Here is a 14,099-nt window from a genome sequence, read left to right on the forward strand (position 1 = left end):
TTTGTTTCCTTTGGCACCTTTCAACACCCTGCATTATCACATTCATGCATGCAAACACTCACTTACACTACTGATTACACACACCATTGTATATTTTCCTTAGTTGCTTTAGTTAATAAATATATATTTGGTTACTCCTTATCTTCACGTTGTCTCCCTTTGTTACGGGCTTTGAGCCGGTTCGTGACATGCGGCATAGGCAAGATGCAAAAGATGGTATGAAATACAGTATATACAGTGGGGCAAAAAAGTATTTAGTCAGCCACCAATTGTGCAAGTTCTCCCACTTAAAGATGAGAGAGGCCTGTAATTTTCCCCATAGGTACACTTCAACTATGACAGACAAAATGAGAGAAAACAATCCAGAAAATCACTGTCATTGTAGGATTTTTTATGAATTTATTTGCAAATTATGGTGGAAAATAGGTATTTGGTCACCTACAAGCAAGATGTCTGGCGCTCACAGACCTGTAACTTCTTCAAGAGGCTCCTCTGTCCTCTACTCGTTACCTGTAATGGCACCTGTTTGAACTTGTTATCAGTAAAAGACACCTGTCCACAACCTCAAACAGTCACACTCAACTCCACTATGGCCAAGACCAAAGAGCTGTCAAAGGACACCAGAAACAAAATTGTAGACGTGCACCAGGCTGGGAAGACTGAATCTGCAATAGGTAAGCAGCTTGGTTTGAAGAAATCAACTGTGGGAGCAATTATTAGGAAATGGAAGACATACAAGACCACTAATCTCCCTCGATCTGGGGCGCCACGCAAGATCTCACCCCGTGGGGTCAAAATGATCACAAGAACGGTGAGCAAAAATCCCAGAACCACCAGAGAGCTGGGACCAAAGTAACAAAGCCTATCATCAGTAACACACTACGCCGCCAGGGACTCAAATTCTGCAGTGCCAGATGTGTCCCCCTGCTTAAGCCAGTACATGTCCAGGCCCGTCTGAAGTTTGCTAGAGAGCATTTGGATGATCCAGAAGAAGATTGGGAGAATGTCATATGGTCAGATGAAACCAAAATATAACTTTTTGGTAAAAACTCAACTCGTCGTGTTTGGAGGACAAAGAATGCTAAGTTAGGGTCTCCCGGGTGGCGCAGTGGTCAGCTGTGCCATCAGAGACTGGGTTCACGGCCAGGCTCTGTCGTAACCGGCCGCGACCGGGAGGTCCGTGGGGCAACACACAATTGGCCTAGCGTCGTCCGGGTTAGGGAGGGCTTGGCCGGTAGGGATGTCCTTGTCTCATCGCGCACCAGCGACTCCTGTGGCGGGCCGGGCGCAGTGCGCGCTAACCAAGGTTGCCAGGTGCACAGGGTTTCCTCAAACACATTGGTGCGTCTGACTTCCGGGTTGGATGCGCGCTGTGTTAAGAAGCAGGTTGGGTTGTGTATCGGAGGACGCATGACTTTCAACCTTCGTATCTCCCGAGCCCGTACGGGAGTTGTAGCGATGAGAAAAGATAGTAGCTACTAAAAACAATTGGATACCATGAAATTCGGGAGAAAAGGGGGTAAAATTCCCCCCCCAAAAAACAATGCTGAGTTGCATCCAAAGAACACCATACCTACTGTGAAGCATGGGGGTGGAAACATCATGCTTTGGGGCTGTTTTTCTGCAAAGGGACCAGGACGACTGATCCGTGTAAAGGAAAGAATGAATGGGGCCATGTATCGTGAGATTTTGAGTGAAAAGCTGCTTCCATCAGCAAGGGCATTGAAGATGAAACGTGGCTGGGTCTTTCAGCATGACAATGATCCCAAACACACCACCCGTGCAACGAAGGAGTGGCTTCGTAAGAAGCATTTCAAGGTCCTGGAGTGGCCTAGATCTCAACCCCATAGAAAATCTTTGGGGGGAGTTGAAAGTCCATGTTGCCCAGCAACAGCCCCAAAACATCACTGCTCTAGAGGAGATCTGCATGGAGGAATGGGCCAAAATACCAGCAACAGTGTGTGAAAACCTTGTGAAGACTTACAGAAAACGTTTGACCTCTGTCATTGCCAACAAAGGGTATATAACAAAGTATTGAGATAAACTTTTGTTATTGACCAAATACTTATTTTCCACCATAATTTGCAAATAAATTCATAAAAAATCCTACAATGTGATTTTCTATATTTTTTTTCTCATTTTGTCTGTCAAAGGCCTTTCTCATATTTTTAAGTAGGAGAACTTGCACAATTGGTGGCTGACTAAATACTTTTTTGCCCCACTGTACATATGAGATGAGTAATGTAGGATATGTAAACATTATTAAAGTTGCCTTATTTAAAGTGACTAGTGATACCATTATTAAATCCATGTATTAAAGTGGCCAGTGATTTTAGTCTGTATGTTGGCAGCAACCTCTCTATGTTAGTGATGGCTGTTTAACGGTCTGATGGCCTTGAGATAGAAGCTGTTTTTCAGTCTCTCGGTCCCAGCTTTGATGCACCTGTGTTGACCTCACCTTCTAGATGATAGCGAGGTGAACAGGCAGTTGCTCGGGTGGTTGTTGTCCTTGATGATCTTTTTGGCCTTCCTGTGACATCGGGTGCTGTAGGAGTCCTGGGGGGCATGTAGTTTGACACCCGGTGATGCGTTGTACAGACCGCACTACCCTCTGGAGAGCCTTGCGGTTTAGGGCGGTGCAGTTGCCGTACCAGGCTGACCATTGGGACTAAGTTAAGGACCCTGGGACTAAACACCTCCCTCTGAAACTGGATCCTGGACTTCCTGACGAGCCGCACCCAGGTTGTAAGGGTAGGTAACAACACATCCGCCACGCTGATCCTCAACACAGGGGCCCCTCAGTGGTGCGTGCTTAGTCCCCCCCTGTACACCCTGTTCACTCATGACTGCACAGCCAGGCACGACTAAAACACCATCATTAAGTTTGCCAATGACACAGTGGAGACAGCCTATAGGGAGGAGGTCAGAGACCTGGCCGTGTGGTGCCAGGACAGCAACTTCTCCCTCAATGTGAGCAAGACAAAGGAGATGATTGTGGACTACAGGAAAAGGAGGACCAAGCATGCCCCCATTCTCATCGACGGGGCTGTAGTGGAGCAGGTTGACAGCTTGAAGTTCCTTGGTGTCCACATCACCAACAAACTAACATGGTCCAAGCACACCAAGACAGTCGTGAAGAGGGCACGACAAAACCTATTCCCCCTCAGGATACTGAAAAGATTTGGCATGGGTCCTCAAAGGTTCTACAGCTGCACCATGGAAAGCATCCTGATTGGTTGCATCACTGCCTGGTATGGCAACTGTTCAGCCTCCGACCGCCAGGCACTACAGAGGGTAGCTTCCCGCCATCCAGGATCTCTATACCAGGCGGTGTCAGAGGAAGGCCCTAAAAATGATCAAAGACTTCAGCTTCCCTAGTCATAGACTGTTCTCTCTGCTACTGCACTGCAAGCGGTACCGGAGCACCAAGTCTAGGTGCACAAGGCTTCTAATCAGCTTACCCCCAGGTAAGGGGGGGAATGACTTGCCCACCACCCCCAAGGCATAAGACTCCTGAACATCTACAGTGCCTTGCGAAAGTATTCGGCCCCCTTGAACTTTGCGACCTTTTGCCACATTTCAGGCTTCAAACATAAAGATATAAAACTGTATTTTTTTGTGAAGAATCAACAACAAGTGGGACACAATCATGAAGTGGAAGGACATTTATTGGATATTTCAAACTTTTTTAACAAATCAAAAACTGAAAAATTGGGCGTGCAAAATTATTCAGCCCCCTTAAGTTAATACTTTGTAGCGCCACCTTTTGCTGTGATTACAGCTGTAAGTCGCTTGGGGTATGTCTCTATCAGTTTTGCACATCGAGAGACTGAATTTTTTTCCCATTCCTCCTTCCAAAACAGCTCGAGCTCAGTGAGGTTGGATGGAGAGCATTTGTGAACAGCAGTTTTCAGTTCTTTCCACAGATTCTCGATTGGATTCAGGTCTGGATTTTGACTTGGCCATTCTAACACCTGGATATGTTTATTTTTGAACCATTACATTGTAGATTTTGCTTTATGTTTTGGATCATTGTCTTGTTGGAAGACAAATCTCCGTCCCAGTCTCAGGTCCTTTGCAGACTCCATCAGGTTTTCTTCCAGAATGGTCCTGTATTTGGCTCCATCCATCAATTTGAACCATCTGCCCTGTCTCTGCTGAAGAAAAGCAGGCCCAAACCATGATGCTGCCACCACCATGTTTGACAGTGGGGATGGTGTGTTGCTTTTTCGCCAAACATAACGTTTTGCATTGTTGCCAAAAAGTTCAATTTTGGTTTCTTCTGACCAGAGCACCTTCTTCCACATGTTTGGTGTGTCTCCCAGGTGGCTTGTGGCAAACTTTAACCGACACTTTTTATGGATATCTTTAAGAAATGGCTTTCTTCTTGCCACTTCCATAAAGGCCAGATTTGTGCAATATACGACTGATTGTTGTCCTATGGACAGAGTCTCCCACCTCAGCTGTAGATCACTGCAGTTCATCCAGAGTGATCATGGGCCTCTTGGCTGCATCTCTGATCAGTCTTCTCCTTGTATGAGCTGAAAGTTTAGAGGGACGGCCAGGTCTTGGTAGATTTGCAATGGTCCTGTATTTGGCTCCATCCATCTTCCCATCAATTTTAACCATCTTTAACCATCAGGTCTTGGTAGATTTGCAGTGGTCTGATACTCCTTCCATTTCAATATTATCGCTTGCACAGTGCTCCTTGGGATGTTCAAAGCTTGGGAAATCTTTTTGTATCCAAATCCGGCTTTAAACTTCTTCACAACAGCATCTCGGACCTGCCTGGTGTGTTCCTTGTTCTTCATGATGCTCTCTGCGCTTTTAACGGACCTCTGAGACTATCACAGTGTAGGTGCATTTATACGGAGACTTGATTACACACAGGTGGATTGTATTTATCATCATTAGTCATTTAGGTCAACATTGGATCATTCAGAGATCCTCACTGAACTTCTGGAGAGAGTTTGCTGCACTGAAAGTAAAGGGGCTGAATAATTTTGCACGCCCAATTTTTCAGTTTTTGATTTGTTAAAAAAGTTTGAAATATCCAATAAATGTCCTTCCACTTCATGATTGTGTCCCACTTGTTGTTGATTCTTCACAAAAAAATACAGTTTTATATCTTTATGTTTGAAGCCTGAAATGTGGCAAAAGGTCGCAAAGTTCAAGGGGCCGAATACTTTCGCAAGGCAATTGAATGGCTACCCAGACTATTTTCATTGCCACCCCCCACACACCTTTTACACTGATGCTACTCTCTGTTATTATCTATGCATAGTCACTTTAATAACTCTACCTACATGTACATATTACGTCGACTAACCGGTACATTAACTCTGTACCGGTACCCTCTTTGTATAGTCTCGCTATTGTTGTTTTACTGCTGCTCTTTAACTAATTGTTACTTTCAATTTCTTATTCTTATTAATATTTTTTTTAACTGCATTGCTGGTTAGGGGCTTGTAAGTAAGCATTTCACTTTAAGGTCTACACCTGATTTGAAATACATAGGGCAGCAGCCTCTAAGGTCCAGGGATGAGTAACCGGATGGTAGCCAACTAGTGACAGTGACTAAGTTCAGGGCAGGGTACTGGGTGGAAGCCGGCTAGTGATGGCTATTTAATAGTCTGATGGCCTTGCGATAGAAGCTGTTTTTCAGTCTGATGGTCCCAGCTTTGATGCACCTGTACTGATCTTCTGGACGATAGAGGGGTCAGGCCGTGGCTCAGGTGGCTGATGTTCTTGATGATCTTCTTGGCTTTCCTGTGACAGTGGGTGCCGAAGATGTCCAGGGCTGGCAGTGCGGTGATGCGTTGTGCTGACCGCAACACCCTCTGGAAAGCCCTGCAGTTATGGACGGTGCAGTGTGTGCGTGTGTGTGTGTGTGTACCTGATATCCCCCACTAGTGGATGCTTCTCTTTCTGCTGCTCCAGCAGTCGCATCAGGTAGCCCCCCACTCGCAACGCGTTGCCTTGGAGATCCTCTTTCTCAATCACGTCCAGCACAGCAAGGCCAATGGCACAGGACACAGGGTTACCGCCAAACTGGGAAATCCAAGTTGCAGAAAACAGTCAGGTCATGTACAACTGGAAGACAAATCTGCTGGGAATTGGCCAAATGTGCTAAATTTCACCTATTTACATTTATACTGAGTATATAAAACATTAAGGACACCTGCTCTTTCCATGACATAGACTGACCAGGTGAATCAAGGTGACAGCTATGATACCTTATTTGCTTGTTAAATCCAATTCAATCAGTGTTGTTGAAGGGGAGGAGACAGGTCAAATAAGGATTTTTAAGCCTTGAAATAATTGAGACATGGATTGTGTATGTGTGTCATTCAGAGGGTGAATGGGAAAGACAAAATATGTAGGTGCCTTTGAACAGGGTATCGTAGTGTCAAGAACTGCAACACTGCTGGGTTTTTCACACCCAACAGTTTCCTGTGTGTATCAAGAATGGTCCACCACCCAAAGGACAACCAGCCAACTTGACACAACTGTGGGAAGCATTGGAGTCAACATGGGCCAACATCCTTGTGGAATGCTTTCAAAACCTTGTAGTGTCCATGCCCGATGAATTGAGGCTGTTTTGAGGGCCAAGGGGGGAGCAACTCAATATAAGGAATGTGTTCCTAATGTTTTGTACACACAGTGTATTTACAATTAGTTAGCTTCAATCTTTTGCTGGCTACAAAACACTCCTTCCTTCTTGCCTCCAAGCATGAAGGAAGGAGTGTTTGGTAGGTAGCAAGTGTGAAGCTAACTAATTGTAAATACAGTGTACAAACATTAGGAACAGTTAAGTTAACGTTTGACGGTTTATGTAACCACTTGGTTGCTAATCCTCTTACCGTGTTGAAGTACTCCATGCCAGAGTTCTTGAAGGCCTCTGCTACCTCTCTTGTGGTGACCACACATGACATGGGGTGCCCGTTGCCGATGGGTTTGCCCATGGTGACAATGTCAGGCACAAAGTCTTCTCCCTGTAGCTGGAAGGCCCAGAAGTGGGTGCCAACACGGCCAAATCCCACCTGCACCTCGTCAGCGATGAATAGGCCACCAGCCTGGTGAACATGTCTGTGGGGGAGAGGAACAGTGCACTGGTATGGAAGTACTCGTGCACACACACACTGCTGCAATTTGTCAGCTACAAAACAACAAATGTATTTACTTGCAACACAAAAATAAATCAAATTAAAAGTTGCCTCTTGTGCTCTTTCATAAATAACAATAATGTAAATGTTAGCCAATTACCACCAAAAAGTTATAAGATTGCCAATCAGATCACAATGCATCTTATAACACCCAATTTCAGTGTGGCGATGGGCTAATCACAATCCAAAAATAGCAGGTGTAAATGGGGTCTTATAGTGAGTAAATGCAGTATCTTGGTACATACTGTGCCACTTTCTGGAAGTAGCCTGCAGGGGGAATGACTTGCCCACCACAACTCTGCAGCGACTCTGCAATAAAAGCAGCAACCTGCACAAGAGAAGAGCACATCAGACCCAACACCATGTCTCCCCTTATGTCAACACCCACAGATAGGGGAAAGACTTGTCCCAGGTAGTGTCCCAGGTCTATGAACCTGTGAATTCCTCTCTCCCCTTTTTCATAACAGTGGAGTCTCACTTTTTGGCTAACATTTAGCCACTCCCAGCCAGGAAGAAAACAATCCCACTACGCCTTAAAGCACAATAGCAACAAGATGAAAAAGATATGGTTAAAGGCATAAGATGAGACTGCATCATACAGAAAAAGGTCCGTTAGGCTGGCTTGTCTTCTGGGAGAACTGCATTGTAATCCATCCATTTCCATCTCTTTGCCTTCTAGGACGGCCATCACTTCCATCTTGCTACTGAACTGGGAATGACTGATGTCAGAAAGTAAAGATGGGACCTTCCATTGGATTTGGCTGTGGATCTCCCAGGTTTTTCCTGGAACAGAGGGTTAAGCCAGCCAGTGTCATTGGCCCTGGGAAGCCCCACAAGAGCCCCTGTAAATCAGTGTAACCAGGGGACAGGCAGATCTGTGGAGTTCCTCTATGCAGCCCATTCTCGTCCCTGACCTGAGAGTGGGAGAAACAGCAAGAGAAGAGATAGGAATGACGGGGGGGGAAAAAAGAAGGAGGGGTGGAAGATACAATTGTTATTGCCTGTGTTGGGGGGAAAAACGGGCAAAAACAGGCAACTTCCTTTGTGTAAGGGCAGTGCTTGATTTCGGCAGGAGCTCACCAGAACTGAGCACCTCAAATGTTCTACATTGTGTGATGGGTAAATAGTTAGGCTATTTCATGTAAAGAAAATCAACACTGGACTACAAAACATTAGAATAACTTAGAAGTACAGTCCAGATTTGAAGACCACATCTTGCAGACATCCTGTACAGGTACCCAGTACCTAAAGCCTAGACAGACTGCCATCTACTGTAGATAAATGTGACCCGTTTCAAGAAACTCTGTGTATGTCTCACATCACTACTTCACAGGAGAGGCATATAAATATGTTTTTTGGCAGAAATTGGCAGGTGTCTTCACTGACATTTTCAACATGTCCCTGATTGAGTCTGTAATACCAACATGTTTCAAGCAGACCACCATAGTCCTTGTGCCCAAGAACACAAAGGCAACCAGCCTAAATGACTACAGACCTGTAGCACTCACGTCTTTAGCCATGAAGTGCTTTGAAAGGCTGGTCATGGCTCACATCAACACCATTATCCCAGAAACCCTAGACCCACTCCAATTTGCATACCGCCCAAACAGATCCACAGATGATGCAATCTCTACTGCACTCCACACTGCCCTTTCCCACCTGGACAAAAGGAACACTTATGTGAGAATGCTATTCATTGATTACAGCTCAGCGTTCAACACCATAGTACCCTCAAAGCTCATCACTAAGCTAAGGATCCTGGGACTAAACACCTCCCTCTGCAACTGGATCCTGGACTTCCTGACGGGCTGCTCCCAGGTGGTGAGGGTAGGTAGCAAAACATTTGCCACGCTGATCCTCAACACTGGAGCTCCCCAGGGGTGCGTGCTTAGGCCCCTCCTGTACTCCCTGTTCACCCACGACTGTATGGCCACATGACTCCAACACCATCATTAAGTTTGCAGACAACACAACAGTGGTATGCCTGATCACGGACAACGACGAGACAGCCTATAGGGAGGAAGTCAGAGACAACCTATCCCTCAACGTAACCAAGACTAAGGAGATTATTATGGACTACAGGAAAAGGAGGACCGAGCACGCCCCCATTCTCATCGACGTGGCTGTAGTGGAGCAGGTTGGGAGCTTCAAGTTCCTTGGTGTCCACATCATCAACAAACTAGAATGGTCAGCCACCCCAGTCATAGACTGTTCTCTCTACTACCGCATGGCAAGCGGTACCGGAGTGCCAAGTCTAGGACAAAAGGCTTCTCAACAGTTTTTACCCCCAAGCCATAAGACTCCTGAACAGGTAATCAAATGGCTATTTGCATTGTGTGCTCCACCCCAACCCCTCTTTTTACGCTGCTGCTACTCTCTGTTTATCATATATGCATAGTCACTTTAACTATACATTCATGTACATACTACCTCAATTGGGCCAACCAACCAGTGCTCCCGCACATTGGCTAACTGGGCTATCTGCATTGTGTCCCACCCACCACCCGCCAACCCCTCTTTTACACTACTGCTACTCTCTGTTCATCATATATGCATAGTCACTTTAACCATATCTACATGTACATACTACCTCAATCAGCCTGACTAACCGGTGTCTGTATGTAGCCTCGCTACTTCTATAGCCTCGCTACTGTATATAGCCTGTCTTTTTACTGTTGTTTTATTGTTCACCTAATACCTTTTTTGCACTATTGGTTGGAGCCTGTAAGTAAGCATTTCACTGTAAGATGTATTCAGAGCAAGTGACAAATAAACTTTGATTGGATTTGATTTGACATGGTAGAGTCGTCTGATGACAATGGTGGGGAAGAAACGGTGTCGTTGTCACGGAAGAAGTTGACCGAGTTTTGGAATCAGTGGAATGCCCAGTGGAAGCAGAGAGATGATTGCCAAATGCGGAGAGTTCACAAAGAGAACACAGAAAGAAGGCAGTTGTATAAAATACCTGTCTCCAGATTGCATCTTCAAACTAAGGGCAATCATGGCATCCATGACAGAGGTAGTAGCGTTCATCCATGTTTACAGGTAAGAATCTAGCTACATTTTCAGATATTATACCTTTCTAATTTAGTCAGAAAGTCGTTTTAATTGCAAGTTAAAGCGTACTGTTAACTAGCAAGCTAAAGTTAGTTGGCTGGCTCGCTATTCGAGGTTATGGTTCATTGTTTAGCGAGCTAGCTAGCTACATGTCTAAACAAAAGACTCCACTATGCAAGTAACCATTTCACTGTACCGTTTACACCTTCTGTATCATTTGCATGTGACAAATAAACTTAAGATTTTATTTGATATAGTGTGTGTTTACCAGAGACGGTAATGGGATGAACAACATGACCTGCACCAAAGTCAGATTACGATATAGGCCAAGGACAAGATAAAGTTTATTTGTAATACATATTTTTGCTACTACTTTCACAACTTTTAGTCTTGAAATCTTTGGTTGTTTACTACACTGTGAATCCTTAAAGAGAGGGTGTGAACAAAGCTGAATGAGTGTAGACAAAGAAGAGCTCTCCAGTAGGTGTACCAAAACATTCGAAAGTGAGGTAACAAGTTTAGCAACTTTCAAAGAATAATTACTTTCTCATTGTTCCTCAACTGCAGTGTATGATATACCATTTTCTAGCTCGGAGTCTCTACTTTTATCCAATGCAAGAAACACAATTTCAAATTTTGCTACATAGGCCCGAATCCAGGTAGTGTGTCACAAATGTGACCCAATTCAGGAAACTTGGTGTATGTCACAAGTCACAACTTCACAAGAGAGCCGTCAAAATGCGTTTTTTGGCAGAAATGCCTTCTGGAACATGTGAACTTCCATGTGCCTTAATGAATTACAAACTTGTATGCCATCTGTAAATACGAATACAATTGCTAAATTGCAAGCCTTATTGGTTAAACCACAGAAAAAGTTGCAACCTTCCCACTAGCCATGATTGACTGAGATAATGAGTGGGCTGGACATACCGAGAGAGGAGTTCGAATTGGTCTGCCATATTCAAGGCTTCTGTCTACTTGAGCTCGCCAATCCGTGTTGGTAATCCTGTTGAACACTGCTTTTTTTAGCTGTGTTCGTTAGCTGGCTCGCTCGATAGCTAACGTTAGGTGACATCTGTGATCTTAAACGTTGTTTACCTAGCTTGGTTCATTGTTTACCTAGCTAGCTATATGTCTTAAGCTAAACGGTACTGTTAGTTAGCTAGCTAACGTTAGCTGCCTGGCTCCCTCACGGAGGTTATTATTCGTTTCCCAGAGCTGTTTGCTTTTCTAGTTAGAGCCTAATGTTAGGCATTGTTGGAACTTTGTTCATTGTTGTTTAACTAGCTAACGTTAGCTGGCTGGCTTGTTAGCTAACGTTATGTGACGTGTGTACAACACCTGTTGAATATGGCCAGTGTCAGTAAACGTAAAAAAAAGAGTAATGAAATTGTTTCCAGCAGTGCTGGTTAAGCTGTTTTCATGTTATCCAGATGTAAACAAATCATCGGTCAGTGTGTCAAGTGTGCGCTTCAAAAGGGAAACAAGATGGGTGGGGCTAAAGCTTAAGAGGGTGTGAACGATGCTGAATGGGTGTAGACAAAGAAGTGCTTTTCACTAGATACCAAAATATTCAAAGGTGATTTTCTCAAAAGTGAGTTTACAAGTTGATCAACTTTCAAAGCATAATTACTTTCCCATTGTTCCTCAAATGCAGTGTATGATATACCATTTTGTAGCTCTTAGTCTCTACTTTTATCAAACATAAAAAACACAATTTCACATTATGCTACATAAGACCAAATCCATGTGGTGAGTCACAAATATTAAAGGGGTGAAATGTAGCTTTGTGAATGACCCAACACATTCACAAAGAAATGTGAGTTAAAGATCAGTCATTCTCATTGAAAGCAAGTCTGATAAGAGAGATCCATTCTATGCTTCGTTTTTGTGTATTTTTACTTTTGGTTTTGTACACCAGCTTCAAACAGCTGAAAATATGATATTATTGGCTTTTGAAAATATATTTCACAGCGGTTTAGAGATGGTACAATGATTCTTTACACTATTCATTGTAAATTGTGCATATGCAGGTATCCCTTGTAAAAGAGGCCTTGGTCTCAAATGTTGTTAAAATAAAGGTACAAAAATAAATAGTAACATTGCTTGTTTTGCAACATAAACTGAAATTAGGCGAACATTTTAGAATTTTAGCAACCAGACAATGGCGGAGTGATATCTTCATATTGCGCCTTTAAGTTCAGCAATTACTGTTTATAATTATGAGATATTTTCAGTAGATTTGCAGGTAGGGCTGGGAAATATACATAATTAATTAGATTCATTTGAATGTGTTTTAGCACAATGTTCCAAATTCCTGTATCGCAAGAATCAAAGTTTGTATTTTTTGTTGTTTTTATGAGCATTCTGTCTTTTTGGTCTCGTCTCCTTCGCTCCTTCGGTGCTGTCTGGACTGTGCACCTTCCCACACTAACACCAAGCCCCTCCCCCTGCCACTCACAACAACAAAGACAAAAGATCTTCCTCTCTGACAACAAGCAGTTTAAACTTCATATTTGCATTTGAGGTTTGGTCCAACAGAATCGGTCATATGGACACAGAAACAATACATTATTTTACTGTAATAGACGAGAACTTGACCTTTATAACGATACCCTTTTTATGTCTCAACTCCCAAAATGTAAAACAAAGCAGATCCTACTATAGAGCCCCAAAGTGGAGGTGTCATAATACCCATAAAACCTAGCGGTCAAACAGGGAAATTGTTCTAATGGTTTTTCCACCATAAATTTTAGAAACACTTCAAATAAGGGCTGTATTTCGTATAAGCTTACCCTGGCGTGAAGTTTTGACAAACATGTAAATCTCTCGTGGTCTAGGTGACTTTTATCAATATAAACTACATGACCAAAAATATGTGGACACCTGCTCGTCGAGAATTTCATTCCAAAATCATGGGCATTAATATGGAGTTGGCCCCCCTTTGCTGCTATAACAGCCTCCACTCTTCTGGGAATGCTTTCTTCTAAATGTTGAATTATTGCTGGTGTTGGGTGATTAAGCCTGGGGCTCGGCATTTCAATTCATCCCAAAGTTGTTTGATGGGGTTGAGGTCAGGGATCTGTGCAGGCCAGTCAAGTTATTACACAGATCTCGACAAACCATTTCTGCATGGACCTCGCTTTGTGCACGGGGGCATTGTCATGCTGAAACAGGAAAGGGCCTTCCCCAAACTGTTGCCACAAAGTAGGAAGCACAGAATCATCTAGAATGTCATGTATGCCGTAGCGTTAAGACTTCCTTTCACTGGAACTAAGGCGCCAAGCCCGAACCATGAAAAAAAGCCCCAAACCATTACCTATCCTCCACCAAACTTTACAGTTGCCACTATGCATTGGGGCAGGTAGCGTTCTCCTGGCATCCGCCAAACCCAGATTCGTCTCTCTGATTACCAGATGGTGAAGCGTGATTCATTTATCAAGACAAAGGGTGGCTACATGAAGAATCTCAAACATAAAATAAAACTCTTTCTTGGTTACTACATGATTCCATATGTGTTATTTCATAGTTTTGATGTCTTCACTATTATTCTACAATGTAGAACATTGTAAAAATAAAGAAACTCTGGACTCAGTAGGTGTGTCCAAAATTTTGACTGGTACTGTATGTAAATGTGAAATCATTCAATTTACTACAGGTGGACTCCAATCAAGTTGTAGAAACATCTCTAAGGATGATCAATGGAAACAGGATGCACATGAGCTCAATTTCGAGTCTCATAGCAAAGGGTCTGAATACTTATGAAAATAAGGTATTTCTGTTTTTTTATAAATGTGCAAACATTTCTAGAAACCTGTTTTCGCTTTGTCATTATGGGGTATTGTGTGTAGATTGCTGAGCATTTTTATTTATTTA

The 14,099-nt window shown here is 43.5% G+C and overlaps 1 protein-coding gene across 1 annotated transcript in view; it reads right to left on the reverse strand.

Moving 5' to 3' along the window:
• Positions 1 to 14,099, reverse strand: part of etnppl (ethanolamine-phosphate phospho-lyase) — a 38,966-nt gene that overhangs the window by 12,844 nt on the left and 12,023 nt on the right. The window contains exons 7-9 of the mRNA XM_021615425.2: positions 7,412 to 7,494; positions 6,864 to 7,089; positions 5,897 to 6,051 (exon numbers count right to left, since the gene is read on the reverse strand). Of these exons, the coding sequence (XP_021471100.1) occupies positions 5,897 to 6,051; positions 6,864 to 7,089; positions 7,412 to 7,494 (464 nt within the window). The remainder of the gene's footprint in view (positions 1 to 5,896; positions 6,052 to 6,863; positions 7,090 to 7,411; positions 7,495 to 14,099) is intronic.

This window comes from Oncorhynchus mykiss, chromosome 9 (genome assembly GCF_013265735.2).
Source record: "Oncorhynchus mykiss isolate Arlee chromosome 9, USDA_OmykA_1.1, whole genome shotgun sequence".
Lineage (NCBI taxonomy): Eukaryota > Metazoa > Chordata > Actinopteri > Salmoniformes > Salmonidae > Oncorhynchus > Oncorhynchus mykiss.